The 23,310-nt window shown below is 47.8% G+C and overlaps 1 protein-coding gene across 1 annotated transcript in view; it reads right to left on the reverse strand.

Moving 5' to 3' along the window:
* The window catches only part of LOC138580944 (putative DBH-like monooxygenase protein 2), a 298,284-nt gene extending 282,371 nt beyond the window's left edge, over positions 1–15,913 (reverse strand). The window contains exon 1 of the mRNA XM_069651882.1: positions 15,829–15,913. Coding sequence (XP_069507983.1) covers positions 15,829–15,888 — 60 coding nt within the window. The 5' untranslated portion in view covers positions 15,889–15,913. The remainder of the gene's footprint in view (positions 1–15,828) is intronic.
* Between the last annotated feature and the right edge of the window lie 7,397 nt (positions 15,914–23,310).

Below are 23,310 nucleotides of genomic sequence, written 5' to 3' on the forward strand. Positions count from 1 at the left end.
TAAATTCTGTTTTAGATGTGATGGATGAAAACTTGCGAAATGCAGAGTGCTGTTGGCGTCAGTCGGTTTTCTATAGATTTTGGTGGCAAATGTATTGTCCAATTTGGTGATGTTAACATCCAAAAAATGGATATACGGATTCCCAATTTCCAATGTAAATTGAATTTTCTCATGACACCCATTCAAGTAACCAAAAAACTGTTTCAGATCTTCTTCCGATCCGTGCCAGATACCAAAAATGTTGTATATAAAGCATTTCCAAAAGATCAAGTTTTTCTTCCAGGGTTCTTTGTTCAAAATGTTGCGTATGCTGGTGCTACCGAGGAGCCCATTGATGTAACTGAGATCTGGAGGTAAAATTTGTTATTGAAACGAAAATAGTTGTTGTAGAGGATGATGTTAATGATTTCGATTGCAAATTCTTTGTGTATCAGTATATCCTCATGTTGTAGCAAGAACCATTCTAATGATGCTATACCATCTGCAGGAGGAATCGACATATAAAGACTGTTGACGTCTAATGTAAACAGAAGGACTTGAGATTCATTTAAATGCACTTCCTCTAACAGGTTCAAGAAATGCGAAGTATCCTTTAAGTAAGTTTCTGTCTTTTGTACCAATGGTTGCAGTGCCTTGTCCAAATAAATAGCCAAAGGGTGAAATATACTTTCCGTGCCTGCTACGATGGGCCTGAATGGTGGATCTTGCATATTTTTGTGAATTTTGGGTAATGCGTATAAAACTGGAATGACAGGGAATGCCTTAAACAGAAATTCACCCGTCTGGTCTGAAATCCAGTCATAGTCTACTGCGTTGTCGATAGTCTTCTTGATCACTTCTTTGATTGCCATGGTAGGGTCATTATACAACAACATATATGTGTCAACATCTCTTAGTAGCTTCATACATCCTTCGTTATACATTGTAGTATCCATCATAACCCAGGCTCCACCTTTGTCCGCTGGTTTGAGTGTAATAGTATTATCTTCTGCAAGCTCTTTGATTAATTTCAATTGGTGTTTCCTTATATTGAGTTTATTACTGGGACCATATTTTAGATGTTTAAGATCTTTAGTGGTTTTATGTTTGATTAAGTTGATTGCTGCATGGTTAAGCTGAGGGTGTAATGTGCTTTTGTTCTTCATTTCTAAAAACTCATGCTGTTTGCGTCTGGTGGGGGGCTTTGGTATTGAGTCAAAAAATACTTTTAGTTCCATTTTTCGAATTAACTTAAAGAGGTTGACCTCTTCTTCGAAAAGTGTTGTATAAATTGCTGGAATGAAGGAAATTCCCAAATTGAGTGCGTCTTCTTGTGCTTTGATAAATTGTTTGGAAGAGATGTTGAAGATGATAGAATCCTTTACTTGTTTTTGTGTCTTTGTTTTCTTTTTCCCTCTACGGGTCTTTCGCTGCCTCCTAAAAAAGGAGGCGGGTCATTGGTAGATGTTGTTTGTGTGGTTCCTTTTTACTCAGTCCCAGTTTCGACCTCAGATGGGGTCCCTCAGGGCTCCTCTCTTTCCCCTCTTCTTTTCAATCTTATCTGTGCCGCCTGGCTGATCTCATTGAAACACATGCCATACATTTCTATGCATACACATGCGACAGGCAGCTGATTTTTTTACTTGATTCTCCCGTATCCGATCCTCCTTCTAAATAGAAAGCCTGTTTTCCGCTATTAATGACTAGACATCTAGAAATCGGTTGAAATTAAACAGGGACAAAACGGAGATCCTAGTGATAGGTACTCAGAGCCCTTGAAAGTCCTGGCATGCATACTACTGCCCAAATTCTCAGGACCCCCTCTCCCCAAGTGCATCAGTCTAGAGTCTGGGTGTTTAACTTGTACCTTCTGGTTCAAGAGAAATCTCAGATCTCCTTGGTCTGTAATTCAGGTTTCCTTAAAATCAAATTTCTCAAGAAGATCCTTCCTTTTATTCCATCAAAGCTTCGCTCTATGGTTGTTACCTCTTCCATTACGGGGTCTCTTGATTATTGTAATGGTTTTTACCTGGTGAACCAGATTTCTTGGTCCAGTGACTACAGACTGTACACAATTATGTAGCTCGCCTAGCCGTTAATCACCCTACGATTTTGCATGCCTCCCCTTTGCTTCATCAGCTTCGCTATCTTCCTGTTAATAGCCAAGTACATTTTAAGATTCCTTTTGTCACGCACTGCACGCTTCAAGTCGGTGCTATTTTTCTTCAGTTTCAACCGGCCCATTATTCCCCATCCAGAACCTTGCGCTCTGCTTCCCTACATCTTTTGAAAATTCACAGATTTCATAAAACACAGTCTGGCGGGCACTCTTTTTTCGGTTCTTGCCCCAACACTATAACACTTCTCTCCTGCACCATCTTTGAGAGATTACTGGTCACCTGGATTTTCGTAGGCCTCTTAAAATGTTTTTGTTTTCATTCTTTTTCTTTTTTCTCAACGGTCGCTGTGCTGCTTTTTAGCAGCTAGATGCCCTTAGGCCTTAGCTAGCGCTTTATCAATCTCAGTACAATACAATACAATACACTCACTCATTCACACACACATTACATAATATATACGCACCCTTGCCCATGCGCACACAGACGTACACAGACATCATGAACATGCTACACCCTCGCACACACATGTGCATTTGTACAAACAATACTTTTTAAATCACCTTTTTTGCCCAATCCATCACTTCCAGGGACTCCTCTTCTGGCAGGCCACCTGCTATAGGACACTCTCATGCAGATAGGAAGCAGGGAGAGGTTCCTGGTTCCTATCATGTGCAGAGGACTCTGAGGCCAACCAGAACATGCATAATGTCTTTCTGAAGTCACGCTAACTTCAGACAGATATGGTTTCTATTGGGTAAAGATTTGGGGTAGTACCCTTAGGGTGCACTACAACAACCTCAGCCTCCTGGCAATAGGGACCCAACTTTTGGTATATGTCTGAACTACACAGGTTGGCAGTGTGGCTTAGCAGCCAGGCTTATCCCAAGATGGGTCAATGTGAACAGTAGGGTAGTTACATAGAGGTTCACAGTGACAAGTATTCAAATAAACAATGATACTCAAGGTTTCTTGATAAAACAATTATTAATTTATTTACCAATCATTTAAACAAGCCTTCTTCATAAGGGAGCCATATAAAGGCAACACTCAAATACACTTCAGAAATACACACTCTTAGGTTTCTCAGAATCAGTAAAGACAGATTGTGGATGGCACACAACAATTCTTACACCCGCAGGTGACTTAAATAGCTAGGACACTGTGGACATTAATATATTACTGTAACATTCAGAATAGGCTTTGAGAGTGTCAAAAGAAAAGGTTATTAGAACAAACAAGAGATCACAAATATTCTTTAAGCAGGCAAATCATTTTGGACCCCCCAATGCAAAGTAAGTTAACCCCTTCCTGGAAGGAAAGGTGCACCACAATAACAGAGGAGAGTAGGATCACTCAGGGAACCAGGCTAAGTCAATGGGCAAAAGTCTATGTGGACTGAAGCACTTCTTGCAGGTGAGTAAAAGTCTAAGCACAATGTTTTTAGAAGTCTTTGGTGAAAAAGAAGAATCAAATGGAGGGCCACAAGCCGGGAGACTTGTGAAGTAGAAGAGCAAGCAAATCTAAAATGAGAGGTAAGTTCTCTCAGACTTTGCAGTACCTTTAGGTTGAAGAAAAATGCAGCAGATGGCTTCTGTTCATGTGCAGCTCTGCAGATTCTGTTGTTCCTGGGCCTCAGTTGTGGGGACAGGAGGGAGGACTTCTGGGGACTCCTGCACCACAATGGGACGGTCACCGACAGCAAACTTCAAACAAGTGGCACTTCAGTGTTTCAGCTTCTCGCGGCTACCGTAAATAGCAACACTGTGGTTCCTGGCTGTCGAGTTGGACTTTTCTTGCTTCTGTGGTCCAGCACTCTGTTGAAGGGGCTCAGGCTCGGTCAGTCCTGTTTCCTGGGAGTCCAGAGGATCTTCCTGGAGCTCTGGGCCAACTTAAAAGCAACGCACACGAGCTGGTGTTCCTCTCCCTGGCTATTCGGTCCAGCAGCGACTGCAATGGAAATTCAACCAGCTCCGATAGGATGTCCAGGTGGCTTACTTTGGTGTTGATTGGTCCCACCAACTTAAGGGGAGAAGTTGTCCTTGCAGGGCTTCTCTGTCGATACGAATTCAGAGCTTCAGCACAGCAGCAGAGCTTCACCGGGCAACCCAACAGTCCAGGAGTTGCAGCAGGCGTCCTCCTCAAGTTCTTCTTTGGATTCCTTCGTCCAGTGGTCGACTCTGCCTTGCAAGCCAAAAAGCCTCGCCTTTTATGCAGGTTTCTCCCATTCATTACAGCCTAGCTGTTAGTCACCCAGCAGGGTGGCTGTCCTTTCCCGACAGCCAGCTGGCCAATGACCTAAGAGTGCATTCCTGTCTCCTAGGAGACTAAGCACAGGGAGTTTCGGGCACCTACCTCACTTCCTGCCCCCACCAAAAACTCTGGAGCCAGAGGCGGGTTCACTAGTGAAGCCCGCAAAAGACAAAATGAACAAAAGGACCAAACCTGGTATGGCACGCAGAGTAAATCACAAGAAGGACCTATACAAAAGAAAATAAATGGCGAAAAAAGAAGACCAGGGCAGTTTTGACAAAAATAGTACCCATGGGTGCTTCACTGCAGCTGCAAACGCAGCCCGCAGTAAAAACACATGGCAGTAAAACGTAAACCACTGCCACCAGCCATTAATTGTGAAAAGGGTACCATAAAAATGTTACATGAGAAACTAGACAAAGAGGATACTAAGTAACCCCTCCAGCACCCTATTGTAAGATAGTGTGTGCTGGGTCTAGAAAGTTACAAATGTAAGTAAAGTCAATTTCACTTTACTGCTCTTGGAAACAGTAGTTACCCAAGAGGAGGGTATTTAAACCTTGGGAAATCTGAAAGACTTCCCTGTGCCACTGCACTGAAGGTGCTGTGTGACACAATGCAAAAAGATGCCTATGGAGTTTGTCAGACTCCAAAAACAAAAGAAATACAGAGTCTAAATCACAGAAAAATGCATGAGAGAGTGTGAAAAAGGTCTCACTCACTCCAGGTAAAAAATGTCAAAGTCCAGCAAATGTGCTGGGGGTCTCTAAGGTAGAGAGGAATTAGCACATTTCTGAGAATTCTCCCTAACACTAAGAGACAAGGACGCAAAATGCACTGAAATTACAACTGACACAGTGTCCTCTGTTCCCATCAGAAACAGTGTTCATGTTTCCATTCAACTGGGGGAACTGGGTCTGGTGCAACCCTGGTGGAGACTGCAGTTACCTGACATGGAGCTTTGACTACCATGCAAAATACCATGGACGTCCAGGAGGGATAACAAAAGTTTAGCTCCAGAAGTTGCACATGAACAGAGAGAGTTGTGTAGGCAGTATGGTCGACTCATCGACCAAAGGGGGGATTGAAGACAGAGGTCAAAGTATGGCCCTCATTGCCCCCACACGACTCTCAACCGGAAGACAAAGAAATGACAGGTGCATCTCACTCTTAGGCCCTTCATCGCCCTCGTCAATGTATTGCAGATGTGAGAAACGTTATTCTTTTAGGCAGCCATTCAAACCATACCCACTCGATGATATGGAGGTGATGGAGATGTCATCAATCGAACAAGTCGACTGACTGCAAATCAAGAAGTCAATGGCATCATCACTGACATCATGACTTAGGTGCCCATAGACATGAAGTACACAGGCATCCACTCACTAACTTACATGAACATAAATTTGTTTATTGCATGAAACACATGCTTATGACTCATGAAGATAGATAGATGACAGATACACGTACACATCTCTATACATATCTTTATATCTTACGCCAAAGCTGAAACCACAAGACAACAAGTACATGTATACCTAGCTTGCAGATGATTGATTGCCACTAAGATGGGATGTCATAAGGACAAATATAGAAGCTAAAGGCATGCTGAAGTGAATGGGGAGGGGGAGACAGACTTTGAGTACATGGAACGGCTGACAGATCGCTGCAGACAGAGGCAGGCAGACAATAGCCTCCAGTGTAGACACTGTGCACCCCCAGTCAGTTTCAGTTACCAAGACAGCAAGCCAACTGCAAGAAATTCAGGCTGCAATCCTCATAATTACAAGCAGGAGAGCTCCATTTTGTGATCACGACACACATGGCCTAGAAGAGCAGGACAATGCCTATTCACCCAGGGAAGACAGAGAGGAGCTGTTCCCAGCAAACTAGAGGTGGGAAGATACAAGTGTTGCTCAAGAATTAACAACTGAATGCACTCTATCAGCCTTAGGTGATCAGAGATGGCAACATTAGCGAACACACAGCACCTCCATGCTCATTCCCATCACCTTGAAAAGGTACACTCAGCATGGTAACTGCTCAGGGTCCCAGGGCTGGGAGGACCCATTCTGCCCAGTCCAGAATCACATTTCAGGTGAAGACATAATATGTTGCAAGAGCCAATAGTTTCCCCATGACCCTGCAACATTGCATTGGTTACATGTAGAGGTGGTCCCAGGAGGAGTCAGCATGTATGGCTACCAATAGTATAAGTAACCCCTATAGAATGTGTCTATGGTTTGCCTAAACTGACCAATATGCACACACGATAGTTGCAGGGCAGTAAAATGGTTCTGTGACATCACTCCTGAATAAAACAGGGTGACACACACTCAGAGGACGCGAGCTCTGGAGAATGTATGGTTTTCTAGTGTGATCTCTGTCATTTTCTTAGATAATGACAGTAAACTTTGACCTATGGCTGTGTCATCCGTTCTAGCAGTGGGGATTTTTTGATGGACCGAGGCTCTCTCTGCTGGTAATGCGTTGACTGCTATAGAGCCCCTTACGCTCCTTCACAAGGTGTTGACACAGAATATTAAGCTTTCTACCTGGTATTACCTTTGTATCATGTTGCCTTCATTTGGATGGGAACAGCAGTCTCTGTCTGGCACGAATGAATAGCCTTTGTCTCCTAGATTCAAATCATGTGCGTAGGGACCACACACTTAATTTTTCTGCTTGCATTTAGGAGGATTTTTGGCTTTACACATGCATGTGTCCTATCTCTTCTGATAATGTGAATATTTCTCTTCCTTAGTGTCCTTGGCAAGGCTGTGCACAATGGATGCACTGAGAGCCTGGTCTGCGCCCCTCTGCGAAATCAGCATGTCAGGTCTCTCTCTGCCTTCTCGAGACCTTTCAGAGCCTGCCATTTATTTCAATGCAGCTGTGGCTTCCATCTTTATTTACATGGCTACTTGTGTTAGTTGCGTTCAGCGTCAGCAAGCAGTTCACATGTATTCTTGTACAACTTGTGGTTAATGCATTGCAAAGTTGTGTCCGTCTTCTATTTAAGTGGGTCATAAGCATGTTCTTTGTCTCTAGGAGCAATTCAATCTAAGTGTTTGCATACCTTCATGCAGGAATGCATATGTACTACATGTCTAACACATCAGTGGCATAGTCTTAGTTGTGAAGTCATCAGCCTTCTGCATGGTTACAGTCAGTCTTCTTGCTCGGTTGACTACAAATGTATCTTTTCAACAATGTCATCAGGATAGGGTCCAAATGGCTGTCTGAGTGAATAGTGTTTCCCACATCTGAGATACATCAGTGATTGGGAGGAAGGGGCCAGGAACAAATTACACCTTTTGTTTCTCTGACATCGAGACGAGGGAGGGACCGGTGCAACCAGAGCCACATTCATGTCTCCCTCTTCAAGTGAGTGTATGATCTATGGGTGGATGTGTGTGAATGTGAATGAACAAGTGAATGTTGGTGTGAATGACTGAGTGAATTCTGTGTGAATGTGTGCTTGAATGAGTAATTGAAGGCGTGTGCACTTGTGTTTGTTCCAGACCGGGGAACTTATTTTCGCAGGGTGTAGGGATGGGGTGGCAGGAGTGGTATTTTTTATTGCCCATCTATGATACAGTAAGCAAGCATAAGTGTTGATCCTTGACTAGACTATCATTTAGATATAGCTATTTCTCACTGTGGCATGCCATTTTATTACTGGGTATCTATAATACAGCAAGCCTGATAAGATGTATTACGTGGCTAGACCGGCATTTTTGTGCAGCAGTCTAGCTATTTCATACTGAGGCATGGCATTTTTTGCTGGGCATGTATGATTAAGCAAGCATGATAAATGCTATTATTTGGCTAGACTGGCCTGCATTGGTGCAGTTAATTTGGACATGTTTTTTATTGGCAATGCATTTTTAATAGCAGAGCCGATAGGAGTATGCTCTTGTGTGCAGATATTTGCATGGCCAACTTGGACATGTATTCTTAAAGTATTGTTACTTGCATCTTGTGTAAAGCAAAGTTGAGTATGTTCATATATGGGACAAGTAGGATATATTTGTGCAGCCTTCATGGAAATGTATGGGCACAGCCAGCATGAACATGTTTTTTATATTGACATTGTGGGGAAGGGAATCATGACAATGCATTGTGAAATGTTCATGTGCACTGTTCTGGATTTGCATCCAGTGGATTTGTTCATGAACTACCCTGCACAACTGATTACAAACTGGCTTTTTACCCATTTTTTTCATGGAAAGTGTGGTGTGTAAGGAACCATGTTCACCCGGTTCTCAGGGGGAGAACCCATTCGAACCCTACTTGGTTGGTTGGTGCTCCCATGCTACGTGTGGTCGCCCGCGCATATTTGAGGGAAATATTTATGCCCCTCCAATCTCAAATGTCACCAGACGCCACTCGTGAATAATTTCTATTTCCAGCACTGTCCCTTTAAGAAGTTGCACACCTTATAAACAAATGCTAGGGCTTACACTGTGGTTAAGACTAGAGTTTTGTTTCATGTCCTCTTCTTTCAGAGACACAATGTCCTGGTGCTTCTAATTTGAAACATTATATTCATGCTAAAGCGAATATATGCTAGAAGAGGCTCTTGATGGGAAGGTCTGCGCCTGTGAAGGAGAATCTGTTACACATGAATTTCTCTTTGTTCTAACTTTTTGTTCATTCCTAACTAGGGGGGGAGCTGCTGGTAAGTCTTTAAACGCAGCCAGACTATCCAGTTGCCGCTCCAACCGCTATTTTCAAGAATTCTTATTTGAGCCTCGGCTCAAAAGGGTCTGGATCAAACCAGCCAACAATATTTTCAGCAAAAGATCTGATTGTTATCCAAGGGACATGGCCGGCTGAAGATGTGTGGGGGCCTATTTCAACATGATGGTTGGGGGACCCCCTTGCTTTGAGCTGATAACAGTCTGAGGCCCCTGTGGGGAACATACATATTAAGGAAGACAAAGAAATACATCCAGGAGTTAATAGCCACCGATTAACACGAGACGGCCAGCCAGCAGGGAGCTGAAACACTAAGGGCCTCATTATGAGTTTGGTGGTCATTCTGTGGTAGATCTGTCAAATTACCACCATACTCAACTACTGTTACCCCTACTTTTTTTTATTTTTATTTATGTATGTTCATTTAGAACTTTACAAAAGGACGAGGATATAGCTTGCGCAGAGAAAACAGAAACAGAAGTCCAGTGGCTGCACAAGGGTGGGACTGTCAACCCTCTATCCTCTCCAGAGTATGTAGCATTATATTGATTGATGCTAGTAACCAGGAGGTTCGATCCCCTCCTATCAGTCTGTTCCAGCAGGTGTCTTCGTCCCACCCATATTCCTCTGAGCTGAAGTGCTTTATGTAGGCCGATCTCAGGTCTAGGGTTTCTGGGCATGAGAGCAGTAGGTGCCTGATGGATTCTGTTTTGGCGTTGCACAGACGACACATGTTGGAATCAGATAGGCCTCTGATGTTTAGAATCTCGTTGGTTTCGAGCAGATTCAACCTGATTCTTAGCATGTAGTTTCGTGCCCTCCTGTTTGGAAATTTTCGGAGGTATTGCATCGGCTCGATGCAACCTACTTTGTCCTGTGGTGTTACTACTGGATTACAGGATTAGTTTAGTTTAGTTAGGTGGTGGAAATTACCCATGTTTGGAGTCCATAGGACTCCATTGGGACTTTTGGCAGATTTACTGCTGGCGGTATTGCTGTGCAGTAAATCCACTGATTGTTAGAGGTAAAGTGGAGGGAGGTGATTCCTCCACTTTTCCTCTGAAAATCAGCGGATTTACCACACAGTAATACCACCAGCAGGAAATGCGCCAAAAATAGTGGCGGTAGCGGAATTACTGCCACTTTTTCCCACGCCACCAACCTTGTAATGAGGTGAAAAGCTATAAATCCTTCTCCCTCAGCATGTGGCTGATATGGCGGGACCGGAGTTAAAAGGCAACGAGGTGATAACACCTCTGTACACCCCAAGGGAAGTGACCGCTGAAAGGGCTCCAGCAAACGCAGCTGGGAAGCGCACATTTAAAGCCCCAGAATGAAAGTAATATAGAAAGGACTATATTGACATGTCATAAGACTGCTGACTGGCAACATAGTGGCAGTTGCTGTGGGCTCCCTTGAGGCTTGAGGCCCCTTTCAACTGAAAAAGTATAAAGGCCCTGATGGCATCCCTGGACAGGGATACTGCACTCCCATCCGTAAAACAACCTCAACGTTCACTGCAAATCAGGGACACTCCAATCTGCATTCCACACGCTTAGGAACATAGAGCAGAATACACACAGACATGAAAATATATTCATATACATATATAGATATACAGACATATATTTATATTCACAGAAAAAACCTTTGTTAAGGTGCAGTAAAGTTGTGCAGATTTAATGCAACACAACTCTTGAAATTCAGCAGATGTGGGAAGTCATGACCAGCTTAATTCTGCTGGAGGCAATAAACTCAGACCCCATCCCACCCCTCCCCTCCAGAAATAGAGTCAACACTTCCTGCCCAAGTTGTTTTGTACCTGGTCCAATACCGTCCAGCAGTTTGGGCTGTGCACTGGAGCAGAAATTTGACTTCTTCCTCTATGGGAAAATGAATGGGTACTAGGCCGAAAATGCGTTTTTTTCTTGTTTTCTTAATAAATTCTTTATTTTATAATCGATCTTCCCCAAAATGTCCCATCGGGGAGGGATGTAGGAAAGGTTGGGAGTGGGGGGGGGCTAGAGGGCCATAAGTACAATTTTTGTTTGCAAATTTTCTGCCAAATCCGTTGCACGAGTCAAAGGTCAATAGCAATTTTTTTTTGGGGTTTCCTACGGAAATTGCTACTCAACATAAGTATAGTGCGGTGACTGCTGCACTATGAAATAAGTATACATGTATAGAGAGAGAGATATGCACACACACACACATACACACACGCTGTATGATTGCGGCTTTCTGTGTACTGAACACTTGGCTGAAACTCTTCTAGGTAATCTCAAATCGGCAGGCAAAGGAAATAACACCCACTTATTTCTAGCGATGTGCTCAAGATGATATAGATAGGTGAAGTGGGGGAGGCTGCTGTGAGCCCAGGTTTTCTGATTGCACATTTTACAATTGTTGAGTCTTCAGGTTTTTCACTTCCCTTTTCTTCTTACATTTTGCACCAACATGCAACGCTGTGTGCATTGTGGCCTGGCAGGAGGTAACCTTGTGCTCTGTGCCTGGCTGCCAACTTCTAGATTTTCTGTGTTGGGTGATATGATATAACGTGCTTAATACCCAGAGGTTTCTAAGCGCAGATCCGGGGATCAAACCTGTGTTACTCCATGTCGTCTTGCTTCCAAGGCGAGCACGTTGCCGCTGAGCTATCCTCCCGGACGGGGCTCAATCCTTTAGCACGAACATTGACTGAGCTGGATGTGACATCACAGGAAGTGCTGCTCTGCTCAAAGTAAGGAAGGATGACTGCCCACTCTTTGCAATCATCTAGCTTGATATGTCTCCCAAAGGATCTTTTAAGATCTATATATTCAAAGCAGTTGTATGCAAATATTTACAAAGATGTCCTTTGTATTCTAATACATTTAAATATCCCTCAAAGTCAAGGACCAAAACAGCAAATCAACAACCTTCATCAGTTGTGTTTCACGCTAAAGTTATATATTTTTCCAAAGGTTGTTATTGGTCCTGCAACGTAATGGTCTCCTATTCAATATGTTCACCAAATGGATTCACTTCAGCAATGTTCCACGTGTGTGAAAGGAGGGGGCACAACTGGACCAAAATATAGGGGCTTGGGGGGTTACACATCAAATGGTATGAGAGGGTCTACTTTCAGAGACTTTGTGTGGGGTGCAAAGTTACTCATACGGTGCCCCATTCCCGTTGTTGGGGGAGCTAGTGTCTAATTAGCAACCAATGATGCTATTTAATCCCCACGGGGCCAGTGACATTGCCCAAAAAGCATGATAGGTTATATATACAGACTGCACACTTTGATGGGAACTGCAAGCATGGCATTGCTGTGGCTGTGATGGATGCAGGGATGGATTTGTCATTTGCTAGTTCATGATGCGTATCCAGCTGCATTGTAGCTTAACCCTTTCTAAGACTGAGTGGCGCTGCTGTTGCAGTGGCTTTAAGATGTAAGTGGGCAGTCACAAGACAGGTCCCAGGAAACTGACTAGATACTGTGGTCCCTGAATGTGTGTCCTGGCATAGTGTAACCTGATACCGCACCCCCTAGCCTACCACCACATCTCAACACATAACACCAGTAGCAAAACAACAAAGGTTACACAATGGAACATTCACCAACCAGAGTCAAATGTCTACATTACATTTCCTGGCTAAAAAATGGTGGTGTGGAAAGTTGCCCAGAGCAATACCAGTGGTTCAGATTTATTCAAAACCTTCCATCCATCACTTTTTTGGTTTCACTTTGTCTCCCTATGTGAGAGAGGGTATGCCCAGACGTGGGTCCCTCGCTCGCTGCGCCATAGGGAACCAAGCTGCACCTCACTGAGGAGGCCCAACAAGGCCGAAACATGTCTGGGGTTCCTTGTGTTTCTGTGCAGAGTGGACCTGGCCTAGCAGTTTGGGCAGGGCTGCTCCCATTGGGGCAGCACCTGACTGATTTGCATATGGCTGGACCCTTTTTGCAATGGTGCAGTCGGGTTAAAGAACGGTGGCGTGGAAAGTTGCCCAGAGCAATGCCAGTGGTTCAGATTAATTCAAAACCTTCCAGCCATCACATTAAATGTCCTTACACCACACTAGCCCCTATAACCCCCACATAAACACCAACACAACTCTTCACACGCAATCAACCACACAAACAATGCACGTTAGCAACCTGGAGCACAAATGAACCACTGCCCTAAACAAGTAATAAAAAAGCTAAAACATACACACTACAGACAGCCTTATCTTTTCAGATCAGCACACATCAAAATTGCAACACAGCATCCTTGCCCTGCCCTGTGTTAGAACCCTAACCCACCACTTACATATTGTGAATTCCTAAGAAACTGTAAAAAGGGGATACTGTGTGTTATGCAATACTCAATAACATAGCAAAGAGTTTCACTCATTCTCATTTTGGGTAGTACTGCGAATGGCCCAGGGAACTTCCATGATTGGCAGCAAAGGGGCAGGAAATGAATGTCAGTGTGCTATGCTCTAATCTCTGATGCAGTGCTGGCTGCTGAGACTACGTTTCTGCCTGTCAAATTAAATGATATTATAACTGAGGGAGGGGCCAGTACAACAAAAGTGCAATTCTATGCAGCAGCCCCGGGGGCCACTAATGCAGGAGCACAAGGAGTGCTATTTGTCCCTTCATGAAATCTGCCCCATTGTAATACAGTCCTCTTTTCAAAGTGTGTGAACTTAATCACTTCTAAGGGCTCCACTTTATGCTGGTAAGTCACAGTGAGATTTCACACTTTGTATAAGCAGTAGCCCTCCTATACAAATTAGGGACTTAACCACATACCTTCTGAGCTTTGCCTGGTTTTCAAGGGCTGCTACTAGTTTAGGCTTTCAAACACTATTTAAAGACTGTCTTATAGTGTTTACTTGAAAATACACAAATCCAATAGTAAAGCAACCTGACAATATGTCAAAACGTATAGAACCATGTTAACCCAAACAAATATCATTATATCTTTATTTTCCACATCCTGAATAAAAAACCTCAGGTCCTAGAATGCAAATTGATAGCCTGAAAAATCTCCTATTGTCCGCACTGTGCTTTCAGCACTTTAATAAATATAGGGGGCACTTTTACCTAAACGTGTAAATTGCTTGGGGATTACCTGTTCTGTGTACCCTTGCCTGCAAACAGGTCATCTGCATGCCATTTTAGATATTTGCATTATTAAGTGCAAATCTAAGGTGTGAAGGAAGGTGCTTACCTGCACGCCTTAGTTTGTCCACTTTGTAGGGCAAATTGAGTAAATGCCTCCTGCCATTTATTTATTTATTTGTAGCGCGCCGGTCACCGGCTGGCATTAGGGTGCAACATGAAGACACATCGGACAACAAGGAGACTAACATGGAGACGGCACACTATTTACGCAGGCAGGCAGAGTTTGCCACGGATTCCTTTTGAATCTGCCTGCTTTTAGCTGGTGTAAAAAAGCAGCCATATTCCATAAAGATCCGCCAGCACGGAAGTGCCATGCTGGCGTAAGCGCTTGTTGTCTGACGGAAAGGAGTGATGGAAAAGGCAAATCATGTCCACGCTGCCACCCAGCCATCCCAGGCATAAAACCTTTATGAATACCTGTGTATGCCACGCCATAGTAAACATGATCCCCACTCTAAAAGAAAGTGTGTAACATGTTCACCTGGTATAAGTCACAAACCTCCAGTTTGCTGTAATGCATGGTGTTATGACCCTTTATATCCACAGAAAAGCACACCCTCTTTTGCATATCAGGGCATCATGGGTATGAACTAATCTTTAAAAGGGAGCTTGATTGTTTTATACACTTCAGTTGTCTTGGAAGTAGACATAGATGTGCTCGTGTTGTGCAGTTTCTCTGTGTCTTTCAGTTGGAAATGTCTGCATGTCAGTGGCCATTGCCTAGAGATGCGTGTCTAAGCAAGACCCTGCTGAGAACAAAAGCAACGTCATTAAAGAGAGCAGGTCTCGGTGATCATCTGAATTGGGCTTTGAGGGTCAGCAGGTCAGGGCTAGGGCACAATAGGCCCCAGGGTGTTGCGCCCATGGAGGACGGTCCTCTGGGAGACATGTCAAGCTAAATATATAACTGCAAGAGGGAGGGCCGTGGGATATAGGTCTCAGAGAGGGATGGGGGTGTTAATGCAAGTTCAGTGAGAATACAACAGTGTTTGCAGTGCTTCCGGGGTGGACTGGCCCATAGGGAACTCTGGAGATTTCCCAGCAGCCCTCTGCACCTCCAGCCTCTTTTGTGTGGTATTTCCAAATGTTCCCATTGGAAAAGGGTTGGGCTTGTGGAAAATGTGTAATGTGGAGCCACTTTGAACATTATTTCCAGGGCCTCTTTTGGTTCCCATTCCACTCCTCAGTGTTCCCCGGATGTACAGGTGTCACACATTAATGGTGACAACGAACTGCGGGTTCCGCCATTAGTAATTAGTAAACCTCAGTATTACCAAGAGTGCTAGGAGGGCTCAGTGCTATCGGAGTGCAATGGAAAGAGGACAGTGTGGCGGGGAGTCAACGGCAAGGAAAGCCAACGACACGCATGCGCAGGGCAAGAAGGGACTGGCAAGGAAAGTGAGCACGAAGGGACAGAACGTGGGGCGGTAAAGGAGGGAGAACTCAGGGGCTGAGGTGGAACATATGTACTTGTCTTAAATGTTTAGAGGTTAGACATGTTGACACACGACAGCACGCTCTGCTATTTGTGGTATCGCCACCATTGGTGCATGGTGTGGCACACCTGACCTCACCCGTCGAGAAGTAATCATTCACGTGGCTCCCTCCACCTACCGAGAAGTAGGTAGTCTGGTTGGGGAAGACCCCGCCGATGACGATGTCAGCGCCCTCCATGCCGCCGTTGGGGCTCAGCCCAAACCCCAGCTGTTACCCGGGACTCAAGGGGTTAACGCTCGTGAGCCCCCTCCGTTGGAAAGGCGGAGTTTGACTGGGCAAGGGGGTTATGGGGCACGTGCGCTGCGAGGGCCAGTTCCAGTTTGGTTGTGAAAGAATAAAGAAGTTCCTCTTATCTCTCCGTGTGTGCGTCCTTCATTTGGGCCTAGATCCCTAGGCAACATTTGGCGACGAGGATCTCTCCCGCGCACCGGAGTCCTCCTCCTACGGCAGTCCGCCTGTGGTGGCCGATCCAGCGAGCCCCCTCCTCCTGCTCCACCTCCGCGCAACACGGCACTCCGCCGAATCCGCCTTGCCGGACCTCCTCCGTCGAACCTCCGCGGAAGCGACCCCGCCCGCGCACCCGTGGGCCTTCTCTCCCAGGCGCCATGAGCACCTCCAACCCGGGGTCCAGCCAGGGCTCGCCTCAACTGCCACGGGTGGCGAAGTCGATTCAACTACGACTGCCCCCGCCGTTCACTATGACTCCTCAGGCCACCAAAGGCCCCAGATGGACCGACTGGATGGACGATTTTCGACACTTCGTGAGAGGTTCCGGCGACGGGGACTCCCCCAATATGAGAGACATTTTCCTTAACCTGGTAGGGGGAGAGATCAAAACGGTCGTCAAGGCCATTCCGCCCACAGACCAGGACACTTTTCCCAAGCTGATCGGCGCTTTGGACAAACTGCTTATCATCGAAGTCAATCGGGACTATGAAAGATACCTGTTCAATCAATGCACCCAACTCCCGCAAGAGACCGTCGACGAATTCATCACACGTCTACGGGTGAAAGGGGCGAACTGCCAATTTGATGCGTTCTCGTTAGAGGAAGCTATCCGGCTGAGGGTGATCGAGGGATGCCTCTCCCCCGCACTCAAGAAACAGCTCCTCAAGAAACCGCTCACCATGCCCGAGGTCAGTGAACTCGCCCGCATCCACGAGAGGGTGGATGCGCAGGCCTCAGCCATGGGCCATTCCAACAACGCGAAAGTGGACTCAGGGGAATTCGTGGCCGCCATACTGCCCCCCCGTCAAGGCGACAGGGGCCCTCAGCCATATAGACCACCGATTGCCCCGGCGATGTCAACCCCGCGTCTGCAAAGACAGTGCTACCGCTGCGGGATGTCCTTCCCCCACTCAGGGTCTTGCCCAGCCCTGTCCCAGCGATGTACCAACTGCGGGAGAGAAGGACACTTTCACTCCGTTTGCAGGGAGGGCGTACCATTTCCACCGATGCGGCCCCAGGCGGCCCCCAAAATGCCGGTTCAGCAGAACAAAACTCAAGTTCTTTGGACATATCTTCTCCAAGGACGGCATGCTGCCTGACCCTGAGAAGGTCGAGACGATCACCAACCTCGCCGAGCCCCGACAAGTGGCGGACGTCCGCTCGTTCCTTGGCATGGCAGGATACTGTGCGAGGTACATCCCCCACTATGCCTCCATCACAGACCCGCTGAGGAAACTGCTACAGAAGGAGTCGCCGTTTGAATGGACACAGGCCTGCCAACAGGCTTTCGCGGACATCAAGCAAGCCCTCGCCGAGGCTCATCGCCTCGCATATTTTAACCCACAGTGGCACACCGAGGTGGTAGTCGACGCCAGCCCCGTAGGCCTCGGCGCCATTCTGGCCCAAACCAGTGGCGCGGATGTTAACCCCAGACACGTGATTGCATACGCGAGCCGAGCGCTATCAACACCTGAACTAGCCTACTCCCAAGCCGAGAAGGAGAGCTTGGCAGCCGTCTGGGCGTGTGAGCATTTTCATAACTTTATAATCGGAAAGAAGTTTACGCTGATCACCGATCATCAGGCACTCCTCTCATTGTTTGGGAACCCGCATACCAAGATGCCACCGAGGATCGAGAGGTGGGGCATCCGCCTCCAGGAATATGATTACGATATCGTACACCGCCCGGGGGGCGACCTTAACCCCGCTGACTACCTCTCCCGACACCCAGTAGGGGCCCCGCTGGCACGGAAGGGTGACGTTGCGTATGTGCAATATGTGGCGGCTCAGGCGCTGCCCCCGGCACTATCACTTGAAAGGGTAGCGGCCGCATCGGCAGCCGATCCCACGACAGCCCTGGCGATCAGCCTCACGACGGCCAACAAGTGGAAAGATCACCAGAGAGCCACCCTAGCTCACCCGGGCGTGAACAAGCAAGAAATCGAACGGCTAGCCAGGGTCCATGGTGAACTGGCGGTAAAGGACGATAACATTCTGCTCAGAGGGTGCAGGATCGTCATCCCTGCCACACTCAGGAGCGAGGTGGTCAGCATAGCCCACGAAGGTCACAGGGGAGCGGAGAACACAAAGAAGCAGCTCAGATGCCATGTGTGGTTCCCCTTCCTGGACGCAGCTGTGGACGAGTGGGTGAAGAACTGCCACGCCTGTCAGTGCACAGCCCCTGCAGAACGTCCGCCCCCGCTCCAACACACTCAAATACCTGAGCACCCATGGGAACGAGTAGCCATGGATTTTTACGGGCCCACTGAAGCGGGCGACTACATTCTGCTCTTCGTGGATGAACACTCAAGATTCCCGATTGCCAAGAGAGTCAGTTCCACAGCGTTCTCTCAAGTTGCGGCAACGATAGAAGAGGTCTTTAGTGAGTGGGGGATCCCCAAGTGGGTCAAATCCGACAACGGACCACCGTTCTGTGGACACGAATTTGGGACATTGGCAGAGCACCTGGGGTTCAGGCACATGAAGATCACACCACGTCACCCCCAGGCTAATGGAATGGCGGAGCGATTTATGGGATCGATTAAGAAGACCATTCAGAGGGCACGGCTGGACGCCGTTGATACACACCAAGCGCTATGCCGCTTGTTAAGAGACTACAGGAACACTCCTCACGAGGTCACAAATAAGACGCCTGCAGAGCTCATGTTCAGATATGTGGTGCGAACTCGCATCCCGAGGAGTACGGTGCAGGCTGAGCCGGCCGACCAAGATCTGCTCCAGAGAGATGCGGTGGCAAAAGAGGTTGCGAGGCGTCGCACCGATGCACGAAGAGGAGCGGTGCTGCCGGAGCTCCAGGTGGGAGACGAAGTCCTGGTACAGCAGCCGGCAAGCAGGAAGACAGACCCGCGGTTTGCTCCAAGCCCCATGAGGATTGTTGCCATGAAAGGCACGATGGTGACGGCGGAAGATGAGAACAGGACCATCACCAGAAACTGTCAGCAGTTCAGGCCATATACAAGGAGAGAGCCCACGGAAGGAACCCAAAGGGCACTTTCACCGGAACCACGGATGCCGAGGGATGATGAGTGGTTTCCCCCGGAAGGGGACCCCCGGGACATGGCCCAGAGTGAAGTGATTGAAGAGGAGCCTGGTCTGGGGACTCGAGGTGAGAGGCCGAGACGGCTCATAAAGAAGCCGATGAGACTTGTTGAAGAGTGTTGAGTTATTTGTTGAGACACAGCGTGTCAAGTTGATGTTTGGACATATTGTCCGGGGGTAGTGTTACCCGGGACTCAAGGGGTTAACGCTCGTGAGCCCCCTCCGTTGGAAAGGCGGAGTTTGACTGGGCAAGGGGGTTATGGGGCACGTGCGCTGCGAGGGCCAGTTCCAGTTTGGTTGTGAAAGAATAAAGAAGTTCCTCTTATCTCTCCGTGTGTGCGTCCTTCATTTGGGCCTAGATCCCTAGGCAACACCAGCCACCCTGTGGTCAGCGCCTGCAACTCCAAGACGACCAACTTGGCTGAGCGGTCGTAGCCCCAACTAAGTACCACAGTCCCGTCCGTATCGAGGGGTTTGGAGAACCTCAGCTCCTCTTGATGCTCAGTGGAGACCGCCGAGAGGAGGCCGCACAGTAGAATCAAGGCACGTGCCATTCGGGGAACCTGGTCCCGAGCCCGGCGACCCACACACCCGGAAAACATTTTCAAGCAACTCTCCTGGAGGGTGACGGCGCCCCAGAGACCACACGACGACTTTGCCGATCCTCACACACGCCCGCCCAGAGCACAGATGCCAGAACGGCTGCGGCCATGCCTTATAAGTATCCCACGAGGCCTGGTGCCTCCTCTTCACACGCAGATCCATTTCACGCTGTTTTGTGAGAGACACGAAGCCATAAAGGCCCAGCGCCCCGGGTTGAGTTACATAATCTTTTATTTCACAGCATTAAGCCATTCCCGCTAAGGGCGCCTAAAGGAGGAATTCCTTGCACGCAGCAAATAGAACCTGCACAATAGGCCTGGCTGCAGGTGGAGGAGTGGCGCGCTCTCGACCCAAAGCTGGTTATCAGAATGTCAAAGGGAGGAGGGGCGCTTTCTACTGTTAAATGCTGAAATGGTGACCACCATTCCAAAGAGGCCGCTTGCACAGCGGGCGATCCCCCATTAGCCGCCCCCTCCTCTTGTGACCACAGTATGTCATAATTACATCACAGACAACTTTGTAAAGTCTTTGGAAAACAAGGTCACAGTTTTATTTTGGAGCAACATAAAAATAGGACGGTCCACAGCCACATACTAAAGAATGACATAGGGTGACCCGTGTCATTCCCTGTCTGCCAGAGGCATAGGTGGATATACGCTTCTGGTTGTACTGCCATTCAGTAAACATTTTCGGGACCACTGACAAGAGATGCTGTAGCCTAAGTGCCTTGGGGGGGGTGTCAATGCCCGTCGCTTGGATTTGCCGCGAGCCTGGCCATTCCTGAACACTCACAGCTGAAGCCGCAGCGTCAAAAAACCCTCACTAAAACCCTCACTGGCTAGGACCGCCTGACACTCCGCCTGCAACAGAAAAAGATAATTAGAAACATAATACCACAACACAATGCAAAATACATATGACAATTTATACACCATTGTTAACACTGCGCTCCTATTGGTAAGGCGAACACCTCACCAAACTGAACTACCTCCTGCTCTAGATCGCACCATTTTACCTTGCCATTGTCATCCTTCTACTTTCTTAATTAACACTATGCTCCCAACATAGGGCGAGGGTGGGTGGGGATCAAAAGGCAGGGGGGCTGCTGGAGAAGAGACTGACCCGCAGCAGCCCCCCGCCCTATAAGCGTCCCCCAAGTGCCTGCCACCAGAAGTCAAGACTTGGGGGACGCCTCTTCTGCCTCAAGGGGAGGAAGAGTAGATGGTGACCACCTCCGGAAGGAGGCGGCCACAGGGGACAGCCGGCTATGTAGGCTGTCCCTCTAGCACCCCCTGCGGGGGCCAGTCAGCCTCTTAGCGTGGCAATCCCCCATCGGTCGCCCCCACCTCTTGTGGCCACAGTATGTCATAATTACATCACGCAATAACCACAGACAACTTTGTAAAGTCTTTGGAAAACAAGGTCCGTTTTATTTTGCAGCAACATAAAAATGGGACGGTCCCAGCCACATACTAAAGAATTACATATATAGGGTGACCCATGTCATTCCCTGTCTGCAAGAGTCATCATTCGGGACCACTGACGAGATGCTGTAGCCTAATGCCCTGGATGGGAGTCGGTGCCCATCACTTGGATTTGGCTCGAGCCCGGCCATTCCTGAACCACTCACAGCCGAAGCATCAAAAAGCCCTCACTGGCTAGGACCGCCCCAACAGTCCGCCACGCTTTGGGGGTGGTTTCCTGCTGCCCACAATGCCCCCACACAACTAGGACATACTCACCAACATTCCTATCCGCAGCCGGCCCTTCTTAATACCACTTGTATTGCCGTCAAGAAGACATCCATTCCCTTGTCAGGCAGGTGAACACCGTCTGCAGCAAAATGTGAAGGTAGAGAATTTAAACAGCAATGTCCCACAAAACTCAGGCCTTCAGCTTTTGCAAATTTCTCAACGCTCCTATTAAAACGCCTCCTGGACCTCTCCATCCCCTCCTGGGAAATGGCGCCATGCCAGAGCTGCCTTGGTGCAATCTCAGACCATAAAAATGTCTGTGCCAGGTAGCTGCTGAGCTGCTATGCGCAGGGCCACCTGCACCTGGGCCAACAAGCGACCCCGACCAAACTTGGCCAGGTCGTTACCTCCCAAATGGATCACCATCATCCTTGGTGCCAGCCGCCAATGTAGTTGCAAATGTATGGTGGGTAGCAAGGAGTGCCATCTCGTGCCTGGGGTACCAAGCCATACCACCTTTGTCCCCTTAAATCCTAGGTTGGGGCCAACCTTCCATTGCAGAACCTTCTATGCCCGTGTTATAAATGAATGACCGATCATCCATACTGCATCATCTTTTGTAATAAATCTCCTGCCCCCCCTTCCCCCACCTTTGCTACTGCGCGACACCCCAGGGCACAAGGAGGGTACCCGTTTATTAGGGGGGCCCTGTCAATTTCCCCTGAGCATGGGGCACTTCTGTGGGCATACGTAAGGCCTGTAGAGGCCCGATTCCCATCTGCCCACCTTCATGATAGCCTGCGGTGACATAACCTGTTGGAGGGTTGTGGTGGCCGCCCCTATCCTGAAACTGTGGGGGGACCAATCCTCACCAAGAATGCCCAGTACCACCAAGGCCACAGACAAAACCTTCCTGAATTGGAACACTGAGAGGGGGGAGGCGTCGACATGCACCAAAAGGAGGCAGCCTTCCTGGGTTCTGTTTGCTAGAAAGAGGTTGAGGATGTACCGGACAGCTGTCCTTAACTGGGCACCCATGCAACTCTATACTTGAGCCCTTACCCAACTAGTCTGTGTTGCATTTCCTCAGCCTAATCAGGACCCCCTTGCCTGTGCCATTGCTGAACAAGAAAACATCACCTAAGGCAATGGCCCTACCCAATGTCTCCTTCCTAGAGGCCGAGACCAACTCCTTAATCCTGCGTTTGCCCTGTACCTCCGCACCTGCTTGCGGGCCAGGCTTGCCTGTTGCTGCCGTGCCTCTCCGGCGCTTTGTTGGCTCCCCAGCTTTGTGGCATCCGTGGCACTGTTGGCCCTGTTCATGTTGGGGGCGGCCAATGGCGCTTACTGTCCCGATGGAGTCCCGTCCGCTACTGTGACCGCTGGCATGATGCTATACAACACAGAAAGCGGTTGGGCGTCGGTCACGTGATGCGAGCCCGGCGATCACGTGACTAGGAACAACGATTACGTGACCAAGTAAAGCGAGTACGTGACCAGGAAGTCACGGAATAAAAGAAGCCCAATTCAATTGCTCAGTGCTTCTCAGCTGTCCTGATGGCGTTTGGCAACTCTTGTTTTTTGTACTTGCTAAATCTTGACCTCTGGATTTTTGGACCTTGTTTCTGGCTCTGTACTGCTTTTGGATTTGCCCTCATTGGATTTGTTGATATTTGGACTGCCTACTTGAACTGCTGCTACCTCTGGACTTTGTATACACAGATTGCTTTATCTTCATGTTCTGATATTCTGGCATTTTGTTACTTTGGACTTCATTACCAGGAATCAGGCACCT

The sequence above is a fragment of the Ambystoma mexicanum genome, chromosome 3p, assembly GCF_040938575.1.
Source record: "Ambystoma mexicanum isolate Mex_15411 chromosome 3p, UKY_AmexF1_1, whole genome shotgun sequence".
Lineage (NCBI taxonomy): Eukaryota > Metazoa > Chordata > Amphibia > Caudata > Ambystomatidae > Ambystoma > Ambystoma mexicanum.